Genomic DNA, 27,603 nt, shown 5'->3' with positions numbered 1-27,603 from the left:
TCCGATTCCCGATTTAAATGTCAGTTCCAGGTTTATTTCTTTAATAGTGTAAAGTATATATTTGGCCCTTTAATCGTCTCAAAATAAGATCGGAGGGACACATGATTCATGTTGGTCTACAATACTCACAATTAAGTATTATTCTTATAACAAAAAAAAAAAACTGGAAAGAGGAATTAGTTCTTGGAATAGCATTATCCTACCTAATTAAAAATTTATTCTTTTCTTTGTCTCTTAATATAATTATATCACTTAATTAAGCAAGAGATAGGGTTAAAAAATTATTATGAGTTTGTACTTGAGAGATACCTCTCTTTTAGTTAACACCGTCCTAAATGGCATAGGGAATAAAGGTCACACTGCAAGAATTGCAACCGTGTATACAAAAAGTAAAGAGAAAAACGGGGAGTGATCGATATCGTTTAAAAATTTAAACGGTTAAAATATTTTATCAAGTCAATTTTAAAATATTTTTAATATAATGTAATAGTATTTGTTTTGGATCAAGCCCGTAGGGTTTTAGAAGTGTCTTGCCCCATTAAAAGTATTTCTACATCATATATGTAGCTTAATGATCTAATCAATTATTGATGTGAGATTTTATTCGAACACCTAACAATATATGTTTTCCTTGATTAAGTTTTGTGTGGCCCATCACCATGATTCATGGGATCTCTTCATTGACCTATTACGTGACACATTCTCGTAATTCACGAGTCATTTTTTAAAATTTACTATGTGTCACTTATATGATCGCACATTTAATTATGAGACCAAAAGTTTAACTAACTTCTTGATTTGTATATGTTAAAGCTACCCTTTGTTATGATAAAGGTAGTAAAAATCCTGGTATTGTCATTTCACCATTTTGACAATTTATAAATACTCTTAATATAATGTGATATTATTCACGTTGATTCAAGTCTCTCGTATAATTTTCTTTGGAAAGATCTCACACTATATTAATAAGAGTATCCCTACCACTTGTATGTAGCTATTAATCTTTTCATGTGACACTTTTATTGGCACACCCAACATATGAATGAAATGACACTTATATGTATTGTATATTGTTTTCTTAACACTTTAATCTACATATATTGAAAAAAGAGGAGAAAAAGAGATTAGCATCATTTTAGATGTAGAAAAGGCATTTGCTATTTGAGGCCAATATTTCCCTTTTTCCTTTATCAACAACTTTTTCCCCCCAAGTGCATCATTCACAAGTGTTAAACAATTTGATAATTTATAAAGTCATGTCAAAACTAAGGAGCTAGTGCCAACAGAATATCTTGCATTAAGTTTAAAATTATCCCCACCCAAAATATGAACCTAAATTTCATCACTAGATAGAATAATCAATGTGATATATATATATATATATATATATATATATATATATATATATATATATATATATATATATACTTATTATATACTATGTCATGACTGATTGATTCTTCTTTCTTAGTGGGGTAATAGAGTTGACATCCAAGATTTTTCACTATAATAACTCTAAGTCCCCTCCAAAAGGGAGACAAAATTAAAGGTCTAGTTTTTTCACTTGAAAAGATGACCCCAACAATATCCCACACTTCTATTAAAAAAGAAGAAGGAAAAATTCCAATTTTAAAGTCAACTAGCTTAATTATTATTTAGTACGTGTCAGAAGTAGCATATATTCGATAAAATAGTTAAGTATGTCAACAAACTGACTCAAACATTACTATAAGGTCCACTAATTTGATGGTGGTGTATGCCTTTACAACTCATATAAATCCATATCTAAACATGTAACATCACCAAATTTCACAAGTATTATGATTTATGATGAAGTCATTATGATGTTCATATTCACATAAAGCTTCTAAGTAACGATATTTGTTAATGACAATGCAACATCATCAATTGCTTTATAATTTTGTGAAAGTCAAGTGAGATTCTTGTACAAATGATACTCTGAAAAGAGACATAACAACAATTGTGACTAACTATTACTATTATTGTTGTCATCATTAGTTACATTTCTAAGTTCTCTTGTGACACATTTAATTTGCTTTGTTTTTTAGGAGTACTATTTTCTTTTTTATTACACTACTAAATAATCATTATTTTTTTTATTAAAAATTTTCACATAGAAATTTTGATTGAATCGGTAAGAAAAAAAAATAGTAGTGTTATCATATGAAAAAAAATCAGGATGCTTCCCAATATTTCATAAGAATCTATTTATTATCATGCGTTTTCCCAAATAAACTGATTCGGTGGAAAAATCATAATTTAAAAGCATAAATTTCTATTGATTCTCGATGGAAAATGTTAACGTTAGAATATGGTTTTGGAAAAACTAGTTTTAATATAGGAAAACCACCTTATTAGACATACATTCATACCATAGATGTTGATTCTATCTATACTTTCAAAAAAAATACGTATCTTACTACTAATTAAGAGTTTTCTATAATATATTGAGGAAGATACACCTAGATACATGCATTTTTGCTATCAAATACACTAAAATAGGAAGAGAGGAGAGCGATAAAGAGAGGGAGATAGTCATGTATCCCAAATACATGTGAATCACATTAGATACATGTATTTGTATGTATGTAGTATGATTCACATTGTATCTAGAATACGAGATTCATAGGAGAGTGATGAGACATATCGGAGGGAGGCGAGAAAGATTTGCCTATATATCTCAGAAACATGCGAATCCACTTGAATACAGTATATCTTGAATAAATTAAACCTGATTTTGATCTATATATCCGAGGTCTTTTATTATGTTAACTTTTTAAAAAGAAACAGAATACTTCCTACTATTTGTTTTTAAATAAAAGTACTCAAGAAAATAGCATAATTCAGTATTATTCCATGTCCCATGATGCTTGGGCCCAGGTGAAAAGATTAGGCGTATAATGGGCCGAGGAATCCATCTTCTATGGGCCCATGCCTTGAGAAATGAGATCTTGACAGTTTTAACCATGCCAGTGAATACAAATTGTGTATATTTTTTTATATATATAGTAATTGTATATTCAGCAGGCTAAGTACAATCAGTGTATACACAGATATAGATGATGTTTGGAAAAATATTCACTTGGTATATTGATTCATTTACTAAATCACATCCACATGTTAATGTTCAAGTTTGAGTTGATGTACCAGTAGATAAATTGTTAACATAAATGAGTCTATCGTCCGCTTAAAGCGTGGTAGATCAATTAATTTCAAGGATAAAATACTAAAAAGAAAAAAGAAACAAATGATCATAATACGGAGACAATTATTCAAAAAGATTCCCAAGATATAACAAGTGATGATACCACCAAGGAGGTCTAAAAACTTGAAAATAATGTAAATGAAAAAATCTCAATAAATTATGTCTCTTTAAGAAAATAATGGAATCAAAATAATGCTGCTATTGAAATAATGCAAACAAGATAAGAATTAAATTCTTTCAATGAATGTAAATAGAAAAATGATTGATCAAAATGAAAGGAAGTAATTCAAACAAAATTTACTTCACTTGAATAATGTAATTTTTTTTGTATCAATAGTCCAATTGCCAGAAGGTGTCAAGTCAATGAGGTACAAATGTGTTTTTATGCGAAAATTGCAATAAAAATGGTTTAAGTTGTAAGACATCAAACATGACTTGAGGCACAAAATTTTTTTTCAAAGGCCTGATGTTGATTATGAAAAGACATATTGTCTTGTGGTAGATGCAATTATCTTAGAATATCTGATAAATTTAGCCGTATATAAATTTTTTTAAATACATCTAACGAATATTGTCACAACCTATTTGTATGGCTTATTAGACCACAATATGTTTACAAAAATTCTTGAAGCACTCAAAGTGCCTGAACTATGTAAAAATTCAAAAGAAACTTGTTCAGTAAAGCTTCAAAAGTCTTTAAATGGATTGAAACAATCATGATCAATGTGAGATAAGCGAATTGACGAATAGCATCAGCCAATGTATGAGTCGCACTTTCAAGGTACGATCCATACTTACTAGTCGTAAGGTGCACTTCAAATGGTGAGTAATCTAGGTCCAGGAACCACGACTCACACTACGAGCCAATCATAGTCACTGAGTACGGCTCGTAGAATGAGGCATAGCTACCGGAGGACTTGAGGTGATTTTGGTAACTACGAGCGAGACATCTATTAATCACAAGTTGTACTGACATACCCTGGATCGTACACAGCTGATAGGTCTACTTTCCTAGTTTATTTAAGATAAATTTTGTGTTGTTTATAAATATTTGCATGTATTGTTCTCTTTTCGTATTTATTGCTTTGTAATGGCACAAATGTTAAAACTCACCTTAATTCTTTTACTTGTTTGATAATATATATATATATATGTGTGTGTGTGTGTGTGTGAAATGAAAAGGGAGTAACAATGGATATTTGAGATTACCCACCCTTATTTATTACTTTAAGTATAAAAGGTAAAGTTAATGTATAATTAAGGTAAGGGTTTAAGATTCAAATATTCAGAAACCAAAATTATTTTTGATAGACACTCAAATAAACGATTACTTATTATTACAAACCTCCTTTGAAAATAACTAACTAAAAAATTCTAAACATATTGTAGGTATGACTGACCCCAGCAAAGGGGAATCTTTAGAACACAAAGCAATCAAGAGTGGTGAAGTAACAATTTTTAGCCTTTACCCAACTTCAAAACCTATTGTATAGATGGGACTCAAATAAAATTATCTGCTGCATGATAGACAGACTGACAAATAGGTGAAATTGCTCTTCTGTTGTGGAGTCAGCCATCAATAGAAACAAACAAAAAAACTTATGATTACTTTGAGACTTTGTGTAACCACATAAAAGTGACTTTTGAGGGACTAAAATACCCAAATAGGTGGCAAATCAAGAAACTAATAGAGAGATGGTATAAAGTTCACTTACTTTTTTACATGTTTTGTCCCTTCCACCTAAACAATTCTTAGTTGGTAAACCCTACATGCCTCACTTTGTTCAAATTCTTGATCATTTATGCATTTCTTGAATGCATAACAATGTTGCAATCATGATATATTAGACTTCACTTTTTTTCATTTAAAAGAAAAAGGGAAAATGCATAAATCCAGTTGAACTTGTCTCAAAAAGTCAGTTACACACTTAAACGCTTAAACTATTATAATGACTTATTATACACATTTAAGAAATAAAAAAAAAAGGGAAAAGGGATAAATTTACTTAAACTTATTTCGAAAAATCAGTTACACACTTAAACGCTTAAACTATCATGATGACCTGTTACATACGTTTAAGAAGTTAAAAAATAAAAGGAAAAATGAATAAATTCACTTGAATTTGTCTCGAAAAATCAGTTACACACTTAAGCTCTTAAACTATCATGATGATGACTTGTGTCACACATTTAAGAAGTTAAAAAATGGGAAAAGGAATAAATTTACTTGAAAATTTGTCTCAAAAAATCAGATACATGTTTAAACGCTTTAAACTATCATGATAACTCAGACGTTTAAGAAGGTAATGGGTATCCATCAAATCATCATCAAAATACATAAACAAATGATTGAAAGAAAGATATTTTTTTTCCTTTTTTTTTTATACCAAGTTGGTATTATTCCTTGTAATTGTGAAACTTTTTTTTTTCTCTTCTATGGCATAGATTCTTTCTTTCATGCTGTAATTTCTTAAGGGAAATGAACGGATGAATTGTGTTCTTTTCTTGTTTTTCTTTCATTTGATTCTCTTATTTACGCGGTTGAAAAGATTGCACCCTTTTTTCCCTCTGTTTTACACTTCTTTTTCATTGATTCTTTCTATTTTTTATGAGTTTTTAGGCACAATTTGCAGCTGTTATACACATACTTAGTTGTTGTTGTATATTCACATGTTTTATTATTCCATTTTGGACCTACTACTTTGTCTATAAATAGAGACTAAAACATTGTGTTTTCTTCAACTTAGCATCATTTCTTAGTTTATTTTGTTGTAAAGAGAGGTGGCCGTTCAAAACTATATTGGAAGTTGCATTTCATAGACATGAGTTACATAAATCCTTCAATGGGCTCTGGTTAGTTTGCAACTTTAATAGCTTTTCTTTTACTTAGGTTCTTCGCGCACAGACTTTGCATTGTGTCATCCTCTAGAAGGGTTATAATTAGTGTTTTAAGGTCTTTTTGGCTATACTGTCATCATGCACTGAGATTTAGACCTTTGTCGCTTCGATTAGAAACGGACTTTTGGCTTTAAATTCTAAAAAGCAACTTCACATTGTGGTATTTACCAATGAGAGTAGCAATTTTGTTACATTTTTAGTCTCTTTTTATATCTTTGTTAAAGTAATTAACTTGGTTAACAATATGACAGGAAGTAGGACGGCGAGGAGGACGATGGAGTTTGGAAGGACATATGTGGTGAGGCCTAAAGGAAAACACCAGGCTACAATGGTTTGGCTACATGGTCTTGGTGATAATGGCTCTAGGTAGGTTCCTTTTTTTGCTTTTAAGACAAACATTTTATGGTTATTTTTTTGAAAAAGAATGTCACATTTATATGATGGACTATTATACAAATAACCAGAACAACTTCTTTGCTATTTCTTCCTTTTATCACTTTTCGAAATGTAAAAGCAACTATAAATATAATCACATCACTTACAAGCTAGATATTCTGTTTCTTAGTGGAGTTTACTGTACTAATTGTTAGAATAAAGTTTGTAAAGAAGTGTGAGTTCACTGACAAAACAAGAAAAGAAAAGTTGGTTTTGTTGTATCGGCTAATTTGCTTGTTTCTTTTTGCAGTTCTTCTCAGCTCTTGGAAAGCCTAGCCCTTCCTAATGTAAGTGATGTAATAACATTTTTGATTTATGTGGTTAGATGGTACTCGTCCTAGACGATGATTGTTGTCTATATAATCTTGCAGATCAAATGGATATGCCCAACTGCCCCAACTCGTCCCGTGGCTATACTTGGTGGATTTCCTTGCACTGCATGTAAGAATGAACCTGACAACTATGACATAGTTAGTTACCTTTATAACTTCCATTTGTTGAGAACTTCATCTTATTCCAGGGTTTGACGCGGGAGAACTTTCTGATGACACTACTAATGATCTTGAAGGCTTAGAGGCGTCCGTTGCACATATTGCAAACTTATTGTCAACTGAACCTGCTGATGGTAAGTTTCTTTACCATGCACAATTATAGACTATTAAAACTACAGAGACTATTTGTATGAAAATCAGTTCACTAAGCTGATGACTACTGATCATGTGAATGCTAAATCGACGACACCTAAGAAATTAAGTCCTTTTACTTCAAATTGTTCAGTCAGACTGTTTTATTTGTCTGATTAGAAGATTACTATGTCTTATACAGTTAAACTTGGTATCGGAGGCTTCAGCATGGGCGCAGCCACTGCGCTCTACTCAGCGACTTGCTTCGCCCACGGGAAATATGGAAATGGAAACCCTTACCCTGTCAACTTGAGGGCTGTCATAGGCCTCAGTGGTTGGCTTCCAGGTTCCAGGTGTGCAAATCATTTTTTCAAACTATAGCTCTTATGATTCTCTCTTCTAAGTTTACTTAGGAGTTAACAACTGACATTCTGCAGGAATGTGAGGAACAAGATTGAAGGATCACATGAGGCTGCAAGATGTGCTGCATCTTTACCTATTCTACTATGTCATGGAAAATGTATGTATTTTCACTTGCAAATATAGTTATAAAACGTTGACGTCTGTGTCCTTTAGAGTCGTTAAAGACCTAAACATTTGATCTGATGTACAGAGTGTCCTGAGTCTGCCTTGAACGTTTTACCATTCCACGATACCAAGAAAAAGAAAGCTGCTAATTAGTTAAGGAATGTGAATTAGTGTCCCATGTACGACCTACTTAAAATGCTATTTTACGCTAGTACTTAGCTGTCTTGAAGGATGCAACAATATTCTATAAGGTGTTACCAGCTTATAGTGCAGATTGAGTACTGTGATTCATGTGAAGTATATACAATCTGCATATCCATCTTTACACAGTTATCTGAACTTGTTAGGCGATGAAGTTGTTCCTTATCGGTATGGAGAGAGGGCTTCCTATGTTTTGAGCTCAGCTGGATTCAGGAATCTTCAATTCAAAGCCTATGATGGGTAACCCCTTTATCCTTTTCTTGGAGAAAAGTAGTCGTTCTCGCCATGTATAAAAGATTAACATGAATTACCATCTTCTTCTGCAGGCTTGGTCATTACACAGTGCCAAGGGAAATGGATGAGGTTTGTAATTGGTTAAATGCAAGGCTTGGTCTTGAAGGTTCACGACGATAAACTCCATTACAAATATTTCGTTTTCAACATAGCAGACGAAGAAAAAGAAAGAGGCTTGGTCATTATACAGTGCCAAGAAAAATGTATGGAACTCCATCAGGGAGTTTTGAAGTTCAGAGTAGCTGATGACAAATGTACGACGAAAACGGTAACAGGAAGGAGTACATAGAGTTTATATGTAGTTAATAATGTATGTTTTATGGTGAATGCTAAGACTTAGTCTTCCAGTTTTGCCTTAACATCTTCTGTATAATAAAATTTTGGATGTGTGCTATTGCTTATTATCATTCACTTGTAGACAAATAATTTGACAATTTGTTCTCTTCAATTATAGTTTTGACTTTCAAAATATGTTTATTTAGAATTCTGATGGCTTTTGTTACTTTAGTCCGTTACCAATTCAAGAAGAATGAGAGGGAGGTTGGCTGTGTTTTTGATGTACACACAAAAAGTTTTGACCCTTTACCCCCATGAAACAAAATCTAGTGAAAAAAGCTAGGTCAAAAGTTCAAAATCATCCATAATTGTAAACTTCTTAAGATATTTTTAGTTAAAAGTATAAAACTAGAAGATACTACCTGTTTTCCAAATTTTACTCTATGGGATACTACTCCATTCATTCTAATTTACATAAACACCATTTCATTTTTATAACAACTTGACTAGTTTCAAGAATCAAATTCATATAATTATTTTTAGGTTCTACACTTCCATGTGATATATTTCCAATCAAACTGACATTATACCCATGATTCTAATAGTCAAATGAACATTTAAACCCAAAAGTGCAGGAAAAATTGTCATGCAACAGAAGTGTCACTTGGATAGTTTCCATGTCTGCAAATAGAATTGCTGACTGGAAAAGCAGGAAGATACTAAGCAAAACCCGTTTTACGCTCTAATAAGTTTCGGACAAAACAGAACCTTTTAACATGTAGAAGAAAGATTGCACTTGTAACAGAGTTGGAATTCAGATTTTAAGAAGAAAAGAATGGAAGACATGGACCGAGACTATAACGGTCAGTAATAAAAGAGCAAGAGATAACATGAATAACATAAAGTCAAGGCCTAAACTCTACCCATACACTAAAAGCATGACCAATTTGAGTGCCCTGGCAACAGATTTGTGTTTCTTCTACTTGTTGGCCTTAGTTCATTGTTATCAGAATCTAGATCTCCTGTTTTGTGGTCTAGCACCACTCTCTGGTCGATTGGTCCTCCTACTACCATAGCTTGGAGACCAATCCATAGGGGAAGGCACAGACTCACTCAGGAAAGAGAGACAGAGCTCAAGTTCGACATCCACTGAAATTTCCAATCCCGCATCAGCCTCTGAGTAGTGACTATCTGGAATATCAAATAGACCAGTGTCAAGAGGCAGTTCAAGAGGCAGGTAAGCCAGGAAGCCGTCTTCAAACTCCCTTTGAAGCCCCAATCTTGTCCAATTATATTGCCGCATAGGATCAACCTCAGATGGCCTTTCCAAGGGATGTTCCTGCCTTGCATGATTTTCTTAGTTCAGCATAGTTACCAGAGAAATTGCATGCCTCCAGGGCACAACTCCTTGTCTTGGAGTTCATGAAATTACGGGCAGCTTTTACAACAATCCAGCCTTCGACATGTCCCCGGCAAAGAGGACAGGTAAGCTCAGGTTGCTTCTGCATATGAAACCTTGAAGCTCCTGATAGCGTTTGTCCCCGACTTTCTCTATGGAACACAGCTCCTGATACATTACCACCGCCTTGTTGAGCTCCTACAGCAGATGATTTACGAAATTGATCAAGGCAATTAGAATGTCGATGACTTGTGTCACACATATAAGGCTGACAACCCTTGTCTCGTGAAGAACAAAGCAAAAGGACAGCATTGTGTGGATGCTCCAGACATATTGGACACTTAGCTTCTTCCCACTCTCTTTCATTCACAACTGATGGTAGAGATTTCTTGGAGTCTAGGTCAGAATTATCTGAGCTGCAAGAATAAGGAGATGCCCTTGACTGGTTAACGGAAAAGGAATTCACACTTGTGTCTTTTGGCATGTTGAGACGATGCTCTGTTGGACTGGCTTCTATTTTAATGCATTTGTGCAATTCTAGAATAAGAAGAGCAAGAGAATAAATAATCGGCTACAGCTAACAATGAGAACAAATTCAGGAACACCATCATAGCACATAGTGAAATGACTGATATTTCATTTTAATCTGAGGGTCCGTCATATTTGAAAACTTACTTCATCTTTTGTTCTGAGAGGGGGAGGGGTGTGAAGGACATCAAAAAAGGAAACAGGTTCAACAATGTACTCATTTGAATATTCCATGACCAAAAGAATCTGCAATAACCTTTCCCTCTTTTACTTGCGTAGATTCAAAAGCTAAATTGAGAAACAAGAATTAAACTATAAAACCTAGAAAACAGGATATCAACATAGACAACAAAAAATAACATTAATATCCACATTTGTCAATTTACAACTAAAGGTTTCGTCTCTTGAGAGAGCTCTTAGTCCCTAACACTTTTTCCCCTTGAGGCTTACTCAAGTAAACTCAACGTATTACTAATGTGACTTGTCCAGCCCTGACTATTCATGTGTGTACACACCAAATTCTCGTACACATTCTTGCAACAAGTACAACTATGTCTTTAGTTCAACGCTAGTTTGGCATTGGCTTTACATATCCTCTATATCCAAAACTTAATATTTTCTCCCAAGATATGTCTAGAGTTAGAGACCACATGTTATACCACATGACTTTCGCATCCTCACAACTCCCCTATGCCCCCATTGCCAACAGTTTCTCCCCCATCTCCTGGGCATGGTCAAATTTCGCCATCTGATCCTTGACCATTCATTCCCTGACTTTCTTCGTCCTGTTGATCTTCAAATCCATCACCAAGAACCTATATTGAGTGGTGAGATTCTTACTCGCAGTCTTCCCAGCGACTTCTACCACCCTTCCAAATGAGCAGATAATCCATCCACACTACAGAAGATTACCAAATAGTACTCCTCCTTTAAAAACATGAATTGGCCACCAAAACCACCCGAAAGTGTAACTCATCTCACATTCCTATCACCTAAAACAAAACCTTCATGTGCCCGTTACAATCTCCTCCTACAAAAAGCTTCCTCAACCCCATGCATGGTACACCTCTAACAAAACAATGTCTTTACAGTAAAAATCATTCAGCATTCACCAATCATGCATCAATTACTTAGGTTTAAGGCTTAATTATTGTTTAAAATCTACCACTAGATTATCAATTCAACTTTTTTTTACAACCCTAATCCATCAAAGTAGTAGTTATTAGAATGAGATGAACCTAATAAAACGGAACAGATCTAATTTGGTACTGAACAGCGATTACCTTAGAATTAACAAATCACAAGCCCTAGACCCAAAGTTTCAAACCTATGAAACAGATAGCCTAATTAGTTTAGATATTACAAAGCATATATAAATTATAAGCAGAGAAAAACTATGAAAGCACAAATATACAAATAACGTAAAAAACTCCATAAAAGTTGACGAACCTGAAATCGTAGCCTCTTAAAAAAAGAGTTCAGAGAAGGACAACAATGCAAATTTATAAAGAAAAATTACTAACGCTACTTTAATTTATCTAATTTTATTAATTTCCTACTAATGCTTAGATAAAAGAATACGTTCTTGCATCGCTTTTTTTGTAGAAAGCTCGACCAGCGAGAAAAAGTGTTTGGCCGAAGCCAAAAAGAGGGTGACCCACTTTATTCGCCAAGCGAATGATCTTCGCTTCGCGGGAACAACAAAAACCACCATCTCGCTCTTTCCTTTCTTCGGTGCTACCTTTTTTTTTCCAAGGGATGGGGTTGGGGTGTGTATTACATTACAAAAATTCTTTTTTTTATTCTAAATAATGCTAATTAAATTTTATACGTTGGAATAATAAAAGTTCATTCAACCTTACCAAAGTAAAACACAATTCCTTTCCCCAAAAATTTCACCTTCACCAAAACTTTTGCCTTCCCCAAAATTTCTGTCTTTCCCAAATTTTTCTCTCAAAATTTTCTCCCTAATTTGAGTTAAAAATTAAAATCAAATTTGAAATTCAAATTATTCTAAGGATTACTATCGATACTCTTCCGAATTTGAGTCCTAAATCAGATATATCATCATCCACATTACTATTTTTTATTTTTTTCCCCATTTTTTTATATTTTCTGTGATGGTATACTATCATCCATATTAGTATTTTTCAATTTTCCCCCCTTTTTTTTGTATTTTCTGTGATTATTGTTCAAAAAATTTTATTGTTGATTTTCATAATCAAATTCTATGTAGATCTGGGTTCTTTACAGTTGCATCAAACTATTGTCATGAAAAAATCAAGCTCTAGCAAGAAAAATTCTTCAAAAAACAAACATGCATCTACATTTAAAGACTCGAAAACCCCCAAAAAGAGGGGTAGAGAGGCGGCACCTCCTATTGTTCGACCAACATTACAAACGGTATGTAAATTTGTTTCTCATATACATCATTATTTTCAAGTTATTTCTTTAGTTTGTTGATTCTGATTCTTAAGTGTCGTTTATATTGTATATGGAATTATTATTTTTAGTTAGTCTGATAAATTATAATAAATATCATTTTAATCTTATCATGATTTTTGTATATATTTTGTTAGTATGTTCAATGATTTTTTATTAAGTATCATTTTTTTGGTTCTCATGATAGAATGATTCTCTGTTTTATTTTTACTTATATTTCGTATATATTAAGGTATCAAATCATATAGTCATACATCTATATTTAAGTATCATATTTATATGAATTATTGATAATGATATAAAAGTTTAAGTATCTATCTTTTTATGTGTTGGACATGAAATTTAATGTATCAAAGAAATATATTCAAATTTAATGTTTCGTTAATATATAGTTTCAAATAGTATTTGTAAGTATAATGTTAACCTGTTTATTTATATTTAGAATCAACATTAGGCAATTTTTAGTATCATTTAAAACAGTAATATTATTATATGCGATCAATAGTTTATAAACTTTTTATAACATTTTGATAAAATTTTATTTGTTTTATTGCAGAATATGAATTACGTCATTAAACATATTCCAACTAATGCATTAAAGTTTGGTCCAATATACAACACGAATTTTGTTGAACACTTAGTATCATCTATTAAGGTTGAAGGTATGAATTTATTAAAAAACAATTTTTGCACCATACCTAAATATCCTTAGATGCAATTACCAAGGCCAAATTACTAAGTGTTTATACTTGTTAGAGATTGAGCATAATAATTTAGATGAAGAGATTCACATTCCCCATGCCAAAGCGAATATCAGTGAATTTGCAATTGTTACTTGTTTGAATTGTAAAGGTAATGTAAAGAACTTTACATATTTGGACTCAAAAACTAGTAGGTTAGTTTAAAGATATTTTTCTGATACTAAATATAATATTAAAAACAAAGATTGGTAGACCGGTTTATGGTAGGTCAATGGAAAAATATTGAGGATGCCCTTCAAATGGCTTTACTTTATTTTATCCATACATTTTTGTATTCCCAACCTGATAATACACCAACTCCTATTGAAGATTTCTATATGGTGGAAGATGGTAGTTACCAACAGTTTCCTTGGGGTATAGTTGCTTTTGAAAAGTTAATGAAATCTTTTCAAAAAAAGTACAAATCCTCCAAAAAATTGTATCGATTAAATGGATTTTCATATGCACTTAATATATGGATTTATAATGTTCTTCTACAATAAACACGAATATTGTTGTCAAAGAAGAAACAATATACCGGGGATTTGCAACTGGCAAGTTGTTGGTTTGAAGCCCAAGTTTGAGTTTTTTATGGAAATAATTTTTTCAGAGGTAATTAATTCAATACAACATTCTTAATTAATTAGTTTTATTATGGAATACAACTTTAATATGTTTATTGTCATTAATTAATTATTTTTTTAGATTGAATGTTCTAACATTCAGCCAACGATCCTGAGGAAATATCATCACTTGGGTTACCAGATATCAATTATGTACCTCCAAACCAATCAGTTTCATCAATTCCAGATAATGAAGATGTGCATCCGGAGGAGGTTTCTGATTTTGAAGACTTCACAACAAAACCTCCAGATAATCTGTTAAAGAGAACATCAACAGGTGTTAATGTAGGAACAACCCCACCAAAACGCAAGAGAATAAAGATTGCATATCCACATAAGTATGACCTATCAAGACTTTCAAAAGCACAGAAGGAACCAGATCATTCATTCCAAAATCCAGAACCACAACAAAAAGAATCTGAGAATGTAGCTGGTGTTGGTGTTTCTCCAAATTCATTCAATGAAAAAACAAGCTTGGGCAGTTCAGAAATTGATGATTTGAAGAAGTTCATGAAGTTTTATGTAAGTAATCAAGTAATTTAAACTCTTATATGTTTTAGTGTTACTATTTATTATATGTTAATTTTGATAATAGGTTGACCAAAAATTTGGAGATCTTGATAGTAAAGTTGAAGCTCTTGAGGAATTAATAAGGAGTAACCATTCATAATTGTTGAGAGTTGTTGCTGCGAGAGGAAACAAATCTGAGAAGGTGATATTTTAATTTTTGTTATTTCTTTCTGTTTTTTTAAGTGACGTTTCTGTAAAAAAAAATTGTAGGATACGGGAGGAGTCTCATCGCCAAAGATGATGGATGATTCTGTGGCGAAAGAAAATGTTGGTGCAAAATTCAATTCAAGTAACTCTGATGAAGCAACTGTTTCACATAAGCATATGGATTGTGTAACTCTAGACGATGCTGCTGAAAATTCTGATGCTGCTGGAAAACAAAAGGCGTCTTCTGAAGATGTAACAAAGGTATTTAAGTATATTATACTTAATTTATTTGAAGTTATCTTAATATTTTTGTGCATTAGAAAGTTTAATAAAGTATTGTTTCGTATGCTTGATACTCTAATCCATTAATTTTTATGTGATAATTTGTATCATTGATTAACTAATTATTTAGTTTTAAAATATAAAGGATGATGTAAATCATGTATTTGATATATACTTTAATTTATGAAATTGATTACTTTATTTTTTTAGTATTACTGACTGCACAACGCATATTAATAGAATAACTCTGATCATCCGACTGTTTCACCAAAGCATACAAATTTTGCAACTGTTGATGATGTTGCTGAAACTGCAGTGGAGGTTGGAAAACAAACAGAAGATTTAATGAAGGTAATAACAAATCTGATACTTAATACATTGATTAATACTTTATTATTCATATTCTGCAATAAAGTATCTTTTCAGATGGTTGATACCTTATTCTATCAATTTATCTTTAAAAATTGTATGTTATCAGCAATTGCCTTATTCTTTTATAGTAAAAATATATATGATGTTTTTAATCATGAATTTTGATTTATAAATTATTCTATTAAATTTATCACTTTATTTTAAGTACCGCTGACTGCATAATATATATGAAAATACTAACATATACTTTATTTGTTCAAATATTATTATTTATTTTAGATCATGCTGCTGACATATTGAAAAAACAAGTTGAAAAAAAGAGTATATTTTAACTTGCATAAGTTATTGAAAATATGGTGTTTCTTAATTATTTGATATGACAGATTCTACCTCATCGATCTCCTTCACACCTGAAAATGAAGCAATGACATTGGATGTCAACCCATTGGATGCAGTCATTCCTCTACAGCTTACCTGGAGTGATGATCGGTTATCGGACAGTCAACTACCCACCGAGCTTGGTATCAGTTATGTTGATACTAAAATTCCTGCTCAGCGTAACAAGATGCCTTCTAAGGTTTTGCAGTCTCCCTATGTGCATTTCTTTGAATAACCTGATAAGGGAAAGGACAAAATACGATGATATCCGTCCATTTACTCCATTTGATGATTGCCGAATCACATCTCCTATATTTTATACCATGTCAGATCAAATGGAGTAAATGGACGAATATGATCGTATTTTGTCCTTTTCCTTATCAGTTGATTCAAACGAATGCACATAGGGAGACTGCAAAACCTTAGAAGGCATCCTGTTACGCTGAGCAGGAGTTTTGTATCAACATAACTATACCAAGTTGGGTGGGTAGCTGACTGTCCGATAACAGATCATCACTCCAGGTAAGCTGTAGAGGAATGACTGCATCCAATGGGTTGACATCCAATGTCATTGCTTCATTTTCAGGTGTGAAGGATACCGATGAGGTAGAATCTGTCATATCAAATAATTAACAAACACACTATATTTTTAATAACTTATGCAAGTTAAAATATACTATTTTTTCAACTTGTTTTTTAAATATGTCACCAGCATGATCTAAAATAAATAATAATATTTGAACAAATAAAGTATATGTTAATATTTTAATATATAAGATGCAGTCAACGATACTTAAAATAACGTAATAAATTTAATAGAATAATTTATAAACCAAAATTCATGATTAAAAACATCATATTTATATTTTTACTATAAAAAAATTAAAACAATTGCTAATGACATACAATTTTCAAAGATAAATTGATGGAATAAGGTATCAACCATCTGAAAAGATACTTTATTGCAGAATATGAATAATAAAGTATCAATCAATATATTAAGTATTAGATTTGTTGTTACCTTCATTACATTTTCTGTTTGTTTTCCAACCTCAACTGCAGTTTCAGCAACATCAGCAACAGTTGCAAAATTCGTATACTTTGGTGAAACAGTCAGATGATCAGAGTTATTCTATTAATGTGCGTTGTGCAGTCAGTGATACTTAAAAAATAAAGTAATCAATTTCATAAATTAAAGTACATATCAAATACATGATTTAGATCATTCTTTATATTTTAAAACTAAACAATTAGTTAATCAATGATACACAATTATCACATAAAAATTGATTGATTAGATTATCAAGCCTACAAAAAAATACTTCATTAAACTTTCTAATGCACAAAAATATTAAGGTATCTTCAAATAAATTAAGTATAATATACTTAAATACCTTTGTTACATCTTCAGAAGATACCTTTTATTTTCCAGCAACATCAGAATTTTCAGCAGCATCGTCTACAGTTGCACAATCCATATGCTTATGTGAAACAATTGCTTCATCAGGGTTACTTGAATTGAATTGTGTAGCAACATTTTCTTTCGCCACAGAATCATCCATCATCTGTGGCGATGAGACTCCTCCCGTATCCTTCAATTTTTTTTAAAGAAACGTCACTTAAAAAACCAGAAAGAAATAACAGAAATTAAAATATCACCTTCTCAGATTTGTTTCCTCTCGCAGCAACAACTATCAACAATTATGAATGGTTACTCTTTATTAATTCCTCAAGAGCTTCAACTTTACTATTAAGATCTCCAAATTTTTGATCAACCTATTATCAAAATTAACATATAATAAATAGTAACACTAAAACATATAAGAGTTTAAATTACTTGATTACTTACATAAGACTTCATGAACTTCTTCAAATCATCAATTTTTGAACTGCCCAAGCTTGTTTTTTCATTGAATGAATTTGGAGAAATACCAACACCAGCTAAATTCTCAGATTCTTATTGTTGTGGTTTTGGATTTTGGAATGAATGATCTGGTTGCTGATCTGGTTCCTTCTGTGCTTTTGAAAGTCTTGATAGATCATACTTATGTGGATGTGCAATCTTTATTCTCTTGCGTTTTGGTGGGGTAGTTCCTACATTAACACCTCTTGATGTTCTCTTTAACAGAATATCTGGAGGTTTTGTTGTGAAGTCTTCAAAACCAGAAACCTCTTCCGAATGCACATCATCATTATCTGGAATTGATGAAACTGATTGGTTTGGAGGTATATAATTGATATTTGATAACCCAAGTGATGATATTTCCTCAGGAGTTGACTGAATGTTAGAACATTCAATCTAAAAAAAATAAGTAATTAATGACAATAAACATGTTAAAGTTGTATTTTATAATTAAACTAATTAACTAAGAATGTTGTATTGAATTAATTACCTCCGAAAAAATTATTTTCATAAAAAATTCAAACTTGGGCTTCAAACCAACAACTTGCCAGTTGCAAATCCTCGGTATATGGTTTCCTTCTTTGACAACAATATCGATGTTTATCGTAGAAGCACATTCAAAAATTCATATATTAAGTGCATATGGAAATCCATTTAATCGATACAACTTTTTGGAGGGTTTGTACTTTTTTTCGAAAAAATTTCATTAACTTTTCAAAAGCAACTATACCCCAAGAAAACTGTTGGTAAACACCATCTTCCACCATATAGAAATCTTCAATTAGAAATTTGTGTATTATCAGGTTGGGAATACAAAAATGTATGGATAAAATAAAGTATAGCCATCTGAAGGGCATCCTCAATATTTTCCCATTGACCTACCATAAATCGGTGTACCAATCTTTATTTATTAACATTATATTAGTATCAGGAAAATATCTTTCAACTAACCTACTGGTTTTTGAGTCCAAATGTGTAAAGTCCTTTACATTACCTTTACATTTCAAACCAGTAACAATTGCAAATTCAATGATACTAAATTTCAACACATTCCATTTGGCATGGAGAATGTGAATCTCTTCATCTAAATTATCATGCTCAATCTCTAACAAGTATAAACACTTAGTAATTTGATCTTGGTAATTGCATCTAGGGATATTTAGGTATGGTGCAAAAATTGTTTCTTTAAATAAATTCATACCTTCAACCTTAATAGATGATACTAAGTATTCAACAAAATTCGTGTTGTATATTGGGCCAAACTTTAATGCATTAGTTGAAATATGTTTAATGACGTAATTCATATTCTGCAATAAAACAAATAAAATTTTATCAAATTGTAACATATATAAAAAGTTTATAAACTATTGACCGCATATAATAATATTACTGTTTTAAATGATACTAAAAATTGTCTAATGCTGATACTAAATATAAATAAACAGGTCAACATGGTACTTACAAATACTATTTGAAACTATATATAAACGACACATTTAATTTAAATATATTTCTTTGATACATTAAATTTCATGTCCAACACATAAAAAGATACTCAAATTCACAATTTAAATTAGATACTTAAATTTTTATATCCTTATCAATAATTCATATAAATATGATACTTAAATAATAGATGTATGACTGTATGATTTGATACCTTAATATATACGAAATATAAGTAAAAATAAAACAAAGAATCATTCTATCATGAGCACCAAAAAAATGATATTTAATAAAAAATAATTGAACATACTAACAAATATATACAAAAATCATGATAAGATTAAGATTATACTTAATTTAATTAATCAGACTAATACTAATTTATTAGACTAACTAAAAAATAATAATTTCATATACAATATAAATGACACTTAACAATCAGAATCAACAAACTTAAGAAATGACTTAAAAATAATGATGTATATGGGAAATAAATTTGCATACCGTTTGTAATCTTGGTCGAACAATAGGAGGTTCCGCCTTTCAACCCCTCTTTTTTGGGGTTTTCGGGTCTTTAGATGTAGATGCATGTTTGTTTTTTTTGAAGAATTTTTCTTGCTAGAGCTTGGTTTGTTCATAACAATAGTTTGATGCAACTATAAAGAACCCAGATCTACATAGAATTTGATTATGAAAATCAACAATAAAATTTTTTGAACAATAATCACAGAAAATACAAAAAAAGGATAAAATTGAAAAATATTAATGTGGATGATGATACACAATCATAGAAAATACAAAAAAAAAATGAAAAAATAAAATAAAAAATAGTAATGTGGATGATGATATACCTGATTTAGAATTCAAATTCGGAAGAGTATTGATAATAATCCTTAGAATAATTTGAATTTCAAATTCAATTTACAATTTTTAACTGTAATTAGGGGGAAATTTTGGGAGAAAAATTTGGGGAAGGTAAATTTTTTGGGTGAAAGGAATCAGATATTGGGAAGGTAAGTTCTGTTTTACTTTGATAAGGTTAAATTAACTTTTTAGTATTCCAACATATAAAATTTTATTAGTATCATTTAAGGTAAAAAAAGGAATTTTTGTAATTTAATACATTAGTAGGGAATTAATGAAATTACGTAAATTAAAGTAGTGTAGTTTAATAAGTTTAATAAATTTTCCTTATATATTTTATATTTGTACTATATTAGAAGTATGAGTAGGAAGTGTGGTATGAACCTGTCAGGTTTTTGTCTTTACAATTGTATTTGAGGGTATTTTAGTCACTTTACTATTTAATGCAACCAACTATTAAGTCCTCATCCATCGATGTTGATAGTGGAGTGAGGCGCCAGATCTCTCATTCAATCAACGACATCGGCCTTTGTTTCTTTGAATCTGTCGTCGGTTAGTTACAATCAACATTTTAGATATTGTAACTTTTCTTAAAAGTATATTATTTGAATTTGCTGGTCAATTTTAGCCAAAGTAATTGTGGTAAATTTCTGCTGTCAAACTGAAAAATAGAAGTGGAAATAATATGTGAATTGCTTATTGAGAGGAGGAACAGAAAGGGGTGTGGGATTGGTACCATATATTGATATTTATAATGCATTATCAGATGTTTGCAAAAATATCACCAATAGAAACTCAAGATTTTCTTTGCATGATATTGATTCCACACTACATTCTTTGCAGGGAGAAGAACTTCAAGTATTTTCTACTTTGCAAAAGATGTTAGAGCCTTTTTGGCTTAGCTTAAAAGTTGGTCAAATTGACTTAAAAGCTGGTTTTTGACTTATTTAACTGTTTGGCAATACTTGAAATAGCTTATTTTAAGTTTAAAAAAATTTATTTTAAGCCAAAAGTTAAAAGTTGGGGTAGGGATGCCTTTTTTTTAAGCTTATAAGCTGTTTTAAGTTGACCACATTTTTATCCTTTTGCCCTTAATATTTTTATACAATCTCCAAATTACCCATATAACCCTAACATCTCTTTCTTCCATTTTTCCTTTTTCACGTTTGGCATAACAATTTCAGCACTTTTATCCAAACGCATAATAACTTATTTTAAAAATAAGTTTCAGCACTTTCAAAAGTACTTTTTTAAAGCTCTTTTACTAAGCCTATTCAAACGGGCCCTTAGTGGTGTAGTTTGTGATAGAAATTAAATTTTCATTGGAAATAATTTTTCAAAATATGTATAAGATAATAAAAAAATTCTTCGATTCAATTTAAAATTTTTCATTTTTCTCATGTGATCAATTACATTTTAGGGATGCTTTCTATGGCCTTAAATAAGACTTTTTATAAATTCATAGTGCACGTCTATGATAAACTTTAATATTTAACTTGTTGACACTAAATTTTCGTCTGATAATTTAAAAATTAATACATGTTGAATATTTTATTTTAAATAATTTAAAATACATAGTTTTGTTATTTTAATGAAATTTTTTGATAATTATCTTCTTTCTCTAAATATTAGGATTTTTATCGATTGTTAATTTTTAAATTATATACGTTCAAATATTTGTTCATTTTTTATAAGATCATTATTTCTGTTAAATTGCAGTTTTTACATGTAATTGATTACGTTTATTACATTTTTTCATATTCATTTTTTTCTCTGTTACAATGTTAATATTCATTGATATCCTGTTCATTCAAATTCAAATACAATTTATACATATAAATATTTTATCAATTGACAATTTTGGGGCCACAACCTCAAGTCCATTAATTGGGCTCATAATTTTCAACTCCCTATAATATAGTTGATCCATTATGTTTTGGGGTGATAAAAGTTTTTAGGGTTAAGTTTTCAGATTTTACAAGTCGTAAAGATATTTTGTGTTCAAATTTTTAAATCACCACTCTCACCGGAGGATTTTTCGGTGAAGCCTAAAGCTCCTCATTTGAGCTCCACCGTCTCACTGCCGGAGTATCACCGAACCCTCCAAAAAATTAACCCCAAACAGCAGTCCAAAAACTTGCCAGAAACACCCATCGCAATCCCTTTTCTCCGACCAAACAGCCCCATACCCAAACTTACCTGAAAGCAGCAACCCCAAACCACCATCGCCTCCTTTCCCACTCTTCTCTCCGAACAAGGACCGATCCAAACACTGCCTGTGTTCTCTTTTCCTGCAGCCACGGAAATTGACCCATTTTTTCATGCCAAAAGCGCACCACCAAGACATCTTCTTCATTACTCCAAACCACCTCCCATTTTGATAAAAATGCCAACCAAAACCCCCTTCGATTTCCAGCAAACAGCCAACAAACCCACGAGTTTCCTCCACCAAACAACAACAAAGCCGACGAACTTCGAAGGCTCTGGAAGAACAATCACAACACTCTTTCATTTTTTCCCCTTTTTCTGGTGAAAGAATCACCGGAAACAACCTCAAATGGCCAGTCCCTTCCCCTCTCCCCTTTCATGATTTTCCTCTTATTTTTTGTAGGTAACCTGATGCCATTCAAATGAGCTCCATGTCAAGTAAATCAACTGATCAACAATGGAGAATAGAAGAAGAATGTAAGGAAGATCAATAATGGAGAGAAGGAGAGAAAAGAACTGCTTTGATTCCTTTCACCAAGATCACATAATACACAATGTTAAAACTGAAAAACTGAAACTAACTACAATGATCCTTCCAATATATATATCTATCACATTAAAGAATCAACTAACTACTTTCTAACTAATTCCTACTGACTTAATTTGTTAACTAATCACTAATCGACAGCTGCACATTTTGTTAACTGCTCAACATCCTCCCTCAAGCTAGGTGTATGAAAGACATTCTTCATTCCTAGCTTGGTAAGTAGATATCTGTGTTGTGCGCATGTAAGGTCTTTTGTGAGCAAGTCTGCAGGTTGCTCTGATGTATTCAAATACACTGGTTGAACCAATCCTAACTGAATTTTCTCTCTAATAAAGTGACAGTCAATGTCTATGTGTTTCGTTTGTTCATGAAAAACTGGATTGGCTGCTATCTGTATAGCTGACTTACTGTCAGTGTGTATAAGCACAAGTAGCTCAACTTGCATTCCTAGTTCCCTGAATATTCCAACCAACCATACAATTTCTGCAACTGTTGAAGCCAAGCTTCTGTATTCTTCCTCAGCTGAACTTCTTGAAATGGTGCTTTGTTTCTTGGACTTCCAAGATATCAGTGATTCTCCATAAGTAACTATGTAACCAGTTATCGACTTCCTATTGTTTGGACATGATGCCCAATCTGCATCACAATAGGCCTTCAACTGATTGTCAACAGCACTTGTCATGAAAATCCCTAGGCCTGGTGATTGTTTTATGTATCTAACCACTCTCATTGTTGCATCCATATGAGATGTTTTTGGACTATGCATAAATTGACTTAGAAGTTGCACTGAAAATGCAATGTCTGGTCTTGTTATGGTCAGATAAAGTAATCTTCCAATCAATTTCTGATACACTCCAGGATCCTTCAATAATTTGTCATGTTTATCTGCAGGGGAAAAATGTAGATCAAATTCTGTAGTTGTCAACTTTTTATTCAACTCAATAGGTGCTCCAACAGGTTTCGAACTTGACAATCCCATGTCTGAGATTAGTTCAAGACAATACTTTCTCTGATGCATAAGGATTCCAGTACTGTTTCTGGCAAATTCAATCCCTAGGAAGTATCTCAATTCACCTTAATCCTTGATTTTGAAGCTGTCTTTGAGGATTCCTTTTGTCTCTAAAATCATCTTGTGATCATTACCTGTGATTAGTAGATCATCAACATAAACTAATAAAACCACCAAAATATCTCCTTGATGCTTTGTGAATAAAGAATAATCATGATGACTCTGTCTAAATCCTGAGTTGATCAATGTTGTAGTCAATTTTATATTCCATTGCCTGCTGGCTTGTTTAAGTCCATAAAGTGACTTTGTGAGCCTGCACACTAACCCCTGCTCACTTTGATGGACAAAACCCAAAGGCAACTCCATATAAACTTCTTCATTCAAATCACCTTGAAGAAATGCATTGAAAACATCCATTTGATGAATTTGCCACTGCTTTGCAGCAGCTAAGGCTATGACAGTCCTCACAGTCACCATCTTCACAACAGGTGAGAAAGTCTCTTGATAGTCCAGACCTTCCTTTTGATTATAGCCCTTGTCTACTAATCGAGCTTTAAATCTATCAATATCTCCATCAGCCTTATATTTGATCTTGTATACCCATTTGCATCCTATTGCTTTCTTGTCCTTAGGTAACTTAGTGATCTCTCATGTGTGATTGTCCTCCAAAGCCTTTATCTCATGTCTCATGGCTTCAACCCATCTAGGATCATGAACTGCTTCTTGATAAGATGTAGGTTCCCTTTCTTGAGAAAATTTACTAATAAAACTCTTTTAGGATGATGTAATGCTACAATAATCCATGACATCTTCAATCGGATACAAACACTGTCCAGCTTTGCTATTTTTTGACAAAATATAGTCTGCATGCCATATAGGAGGCTTGCTTGTTCTGTGTGATTTTCTGATGTTAACATCATCAGATGGTGGTACCTGTGAAGTAACTTCATCTTCAGACCTGTTATTTGAAGCTTCAGAGATAAGATTTTGATGTTGAGGTAGCTCAGTATCATTCATGTCATCCCTTAAAATAACACAAGGTGTGAGTTCACAATCATCAGTACTTGAGTATGACAATATAATGTCTGGATCATCTGCTTGTCCAAGACTTGATGACTGAAAAGGAAACTCTTGCTCATAAAAAACAACATCCCTGCTGACAAAAAAAGTTTGTGATGCAATGTCTAACAGTTTATATCCCTTCTGATTCATAGCATATCCCATCAACACAACTCTTTTAGCTCTAGGCTCAAACTTATCACCTTTATCCAAGTTTGTTGCAAATCCAAGACAACCTATCACTCTAAGATGTGACAATAATGGTTGTCGATTATACATTATCTCAAATGGTGTTCTATCTTTCAGTGCAGACAAAGGAATCCTGTTGATAATGTATGTAGCAGGTTCTATACAGACCCCCCAAAATCTGTTTGGCAAATGACCTTGAAGCTTAATGGCCCTTGCTGTTTCTAATAGGTGCCTGTGTTTTCTTTCTGCAACTCCATTTTGTTGAGGAGTATGTGGACAAGATCTTTGATAAACAATGCCATGTGACATAAACAGATCATAAGAAGTAGCATTCATAAACTCACCTCCATTATCATATCTAAACACCTTAACACACTTGCCAAACTGATTTTTTATCATTATCAAGAAATGTTTCAAAACAACAACTACATCAGACTTCAATCTTATCAAGAAAGTCCATGTCCATCTAGACTTGTCATTAACTAGTGTGAGAAAATATTTCATTCCATCATGAGTAGCTACTTTATATGGACCCCATACATCCATGTGTATCAAATCAAAAACAGCATTTACATTGGTACTACTATTTGGAAAAGGCATCCTTGTTTGTCTAGCTTGTGGACAGATATGACAATGATCAATAGTAAAATTACTACCAGTGTTGAACTCTTTAATTTTCCTAAGCACTTTCATTGGAACATGTCCCAATCTTCTATGCCAAAGTGCTGGATCTCCAGCTCCCTCCTTTATTGCAGACATTATGAGAGAGTTGTTTCCTTGTGGTATCTCATTCCAGTTCCAGTTCATCACATACAAACCTTCTTCCACTTTACCAATCCCCTTGACCTTCCCAGATGAGAGGTCCTAAAAAATGCAATGTGTAGGAAAGAAAGAAACACAACAATTTAATTCCCTTGTCAGCTTGTTCACAGATAACAGATTAAACCTGAAGGTTGGTATGCACAAGACATTACTGATCATTTCAGTAGCATTCAATTGTAAACTTCCAATGTGGGATATAGTTGCTGATTCTCTTGTGGGTAATTGTACCTGCCATGTGCTATGTATTGTGTATTTATTATGTAAAAATGTATGATCATTGATCATATGATCTGATGCTCCAGTATCTATAATCCACTTCAAACAATAATTGGGATTACCTGCCAGATTAACACAGCTTTGAGGATTCGAGAACTCCTTATTGCCTTGCAAAATTCCAAGAATTTGTTGAAGCTGTGTAGGTGTTGCCTTGTGTAGTAGCTTCCCTAGCTGGTTAGGTATGTCACCATAACTTTCTTCCTGTCCTTGCATTGTTCTATCCATGTGAACCTTCTCATCATGCAGTCGTGAATGCATAGCACTCTTTCCTGCATTATCCAATGCTTTTTGCAGCTGTACTCCTCCTGCATTGACAGAGTTAACCTTCTTCCTACCTTTGAAATTTTCTGGATAACCAATCAACAAGTAGCAATTGTCTTTCACATGCCCAGTTGCATGACAATTATCACATTTCTTCAGCTTATTGCAGTTAGCCCTATCATGACCTTTCATGTTGCAATAATCACAATACAGTGTGTGGTAACTTTTCTTTGAATTCTAAGATTGTCTATTATAAAATTGTGTAGATTGATTATTCCTGGCAGTATACATAGCTAAGGATTCAATTCCTTCACTGATATTGCCTGCAATTACTCTTTGACTTTCATCCTGGATCACTAGAGCATATGCTTGATTAACATTTGGTAAATTGTGCATCATTAGAATTTGACCTCTAGCTGATGAATATCTATCGTTTAATCCCATCAAAAACTGTAGCAATCGTTGATACTGTAGTTGCTCAACATATTCCTTAGATTTGTTACAATCACAACTTGGTGGAGGTAAAATCGAATCATACTCATCCCACAGATTCTTCAATTTTGTGTAATAAGCAGAGACACTCAATACTCCCTGTGTTAGAGTGAATATGTTCCTATGCAATTAATAAAGTCTCGATCCATTTATCTTGTCAAATCGCTCCTTGAGGTCAAGCCATACCTGATGTGCACTAGGCGAGTACAAGATGCCACTGAGCAACTCCTTACTGACATTGCAGGTAAGCCAAGAGATAACAATGACATTGCATCGATCCCAAATTTTTTTCAAATTCCCTTCGAAATTAGTACGTAAAACAGATCCATCGATAAAGACTATCTTGTTTCGTCCAAGTAATGTGATCTCCATAGCTCTGCTCCACAGAGTATAGTTCTCCATTCCTTTCAATTGAATTCCCACAGACAGAGCTCCAGGTACATCTGAAGAGCTCAAATATAGTGGATGATTGTGATCAATCATCACCAAATTCCCAGCAGCTGTCTCACCTTGTGTTCTGCTGCTCGATCCTCCCAGTGAATCATCCTCGATCGCCATGGATCAG

At 32.4% G+C, this 27,603-nt stretch overlaps 3 protein-coding genes and 1 long non-coding RNA gene across 5 annotated transcripts; 1 reads left to right on the top strand and 3 right to left on the bottom strand.

Annotated features, from left to right (window-relative positions):
* The first annotated feature begins 5,553 nt into the window (after nt 1-5,553).
* On the top strand, nt 5,554-8,674 carry LOC101261789 (uncharacterized). Its single transcript, XM_004252272.5, has 9 exons — nt 5,554-6,079; nt 6,376-6,490; nt 6,810-6,846; nt 6,931-7,000; nt 7,080-7,184; nt 7,385-7,535; nt 7,620-7,702; nt 8,058-8,151; nt 8,238-8,674. Exons 1-9 carry the CDS (start codon nt 6,049-6,051, stop codon nt 8,323-8,325), a joined length of 774 nt encoding a protein of 257 aa, XP_004252320.1. The 5' UTR covers nt 5,554-6,048; the 3' UTR covers nt 8,326-8,674.
* A 557-nt stretch (nt 8,675-9,231) lies between these two features.
* LOC104645020 (uncharacterized) lies at nt 9,232-12,189 on the bottom strand. Of its 2 annotated transcripts, XR_011213290.1 has the most exons (3): nt 11,858-12,189; nt 11,692-11,735; nt 9,232-10,417 (listed from the first exon to the last, which is right to left on the bottom strand). It is a non-coding gene; the product is annotated as an uncharacterized lncRNA (long non-coding RNA). The 2 variants fall into 2 exon arrangements; XR_011213291.1 differs by lacking the exon at nt 11,692-11,735 and having other exon boundaries at nt 11,858-12,182.
* Nucleotides 12,190-23,047: 10,858 nt separating this feature from the next.
* On the bottom strand, nt 23,048-24,416 carry LOC138340740 (uncharacterized mitochondrial protein AtMg00810-like). The gene is made up of 3 exons (XM_069292768.1): nt 24,244-24,416; nt 23,409-23,895; nt 23,048-23,252 (listed from the first exon to the last, which is right to left on the bottom strand). Exons 1-3 carry the CDS (start codon nt 24,414-24,416, stop codon nt 23,061-23,063), a joined length of 852 nt encoding a protein of 283 aa, XP_069148869.1. The 3' UTR covers nt 23,048-23,060.
* A 2,367-nt stretch (nt 24,417-26,783) lies between these two features.
* On the bottom strand, nt 26,784-27,596 carry LOC138340480 (uncharacterized). Its single transcript, XM_069292205.1, has 2 exons — nt 27,225-27,596; nt 26,784-27,137 (listed from the first exon to the last, which is right to left on the bottom strand). Exons 1-2 carry the CDS (start codon nt 27,594-27,596, stop codon nt 26,784-26,786), a joined length of 726 nt encoding a protein of 241 aa, XP_069148306.1.
* Nucleotides 27,597-27,603: the final 7 nt, after the last annotated feature.

This window comes from Solanum lycopersicum, chromosome 12, assembly GCF_036512215.1.
Source record: "Solanum lycopersicum chromosome 12, SLM_r2.1".
In the NCBI taxonomy this organism is placed as follows: Eukaryota; Viridiplantae; Streptophyta; class Magnoliopsida; order Solanales; family Solanaceae; genus Solanum; species Solanum lycopersicum.
This window is presented reverse-complemented; position numbering and strand designations above follow the sequence as displayed.

What these genes read in the sequence shown, in the direction of transcription:
- LOC101261789 (XM_004252272.5), top strand. Translation starts at nt 6,049, where the DNA reads ATGAGTTACATAAATCCTTCAATGGGCTCTG. An exon ending in TCTACTATGTCATGGAAAAT is followed by an intron (nt 7,703 to 8,057) that starts GTATGTATTTTC and finishes TGAACTTGTTAG; the next exon opens with GCGATGAAGTTGTTCCTTAT. An exon ending in CAATTCAAAGCCTATGATGG is followed by an intron (nt 8,152 to 8,237) that starts GTAACCCCTTTA and finishes CTTCTTCTGCAG; the next exon opens with GCTTGGTCATTACACAGTGC.
- LOC138340740 (XM_069292768.1), bottom strand. Translation starts at nt 24,416, where the DNA reads ATGGTGACTGTGAGGACTGTCATAGCCTTAGCTGCTGCAAAGCAGTGG. An exon ending in TTAGTGTGCAGGCTCACAAA is followed by an intron (nt 23,896 to 24,243) that starts GTCACTTTATGG and finishes GGGATTGTCAAG; the next exon opens with TTCGAAACCTGTTGGAGCAC. An exon ending in CTTCAACAGTTGCAGAAATT is followed by an intron (nt 23,253 to 23,408) that starts GTATGGTTGGTT and finishes TTTATTAGAGAG; the next exon opens with AAAATTCAGTTAGGATTGGT.
- LOC138340480 (XM_069292205.1), bottom strand. Translation starts at nt 27,596, where the DNA reads ATGGCGATCGAGGATGATTCACTGGGAGGATCGAGCAGCAGAACACAA. An exon ending in ACTCGCCTAGTGCACATCAG is followed by an intron (nt 27,138 to 27,224) that starts GTATGGCTTGAC and finishes ACTCTAACACAG; the next exon opens with GGAGTATTGAGTGTCTCTGC.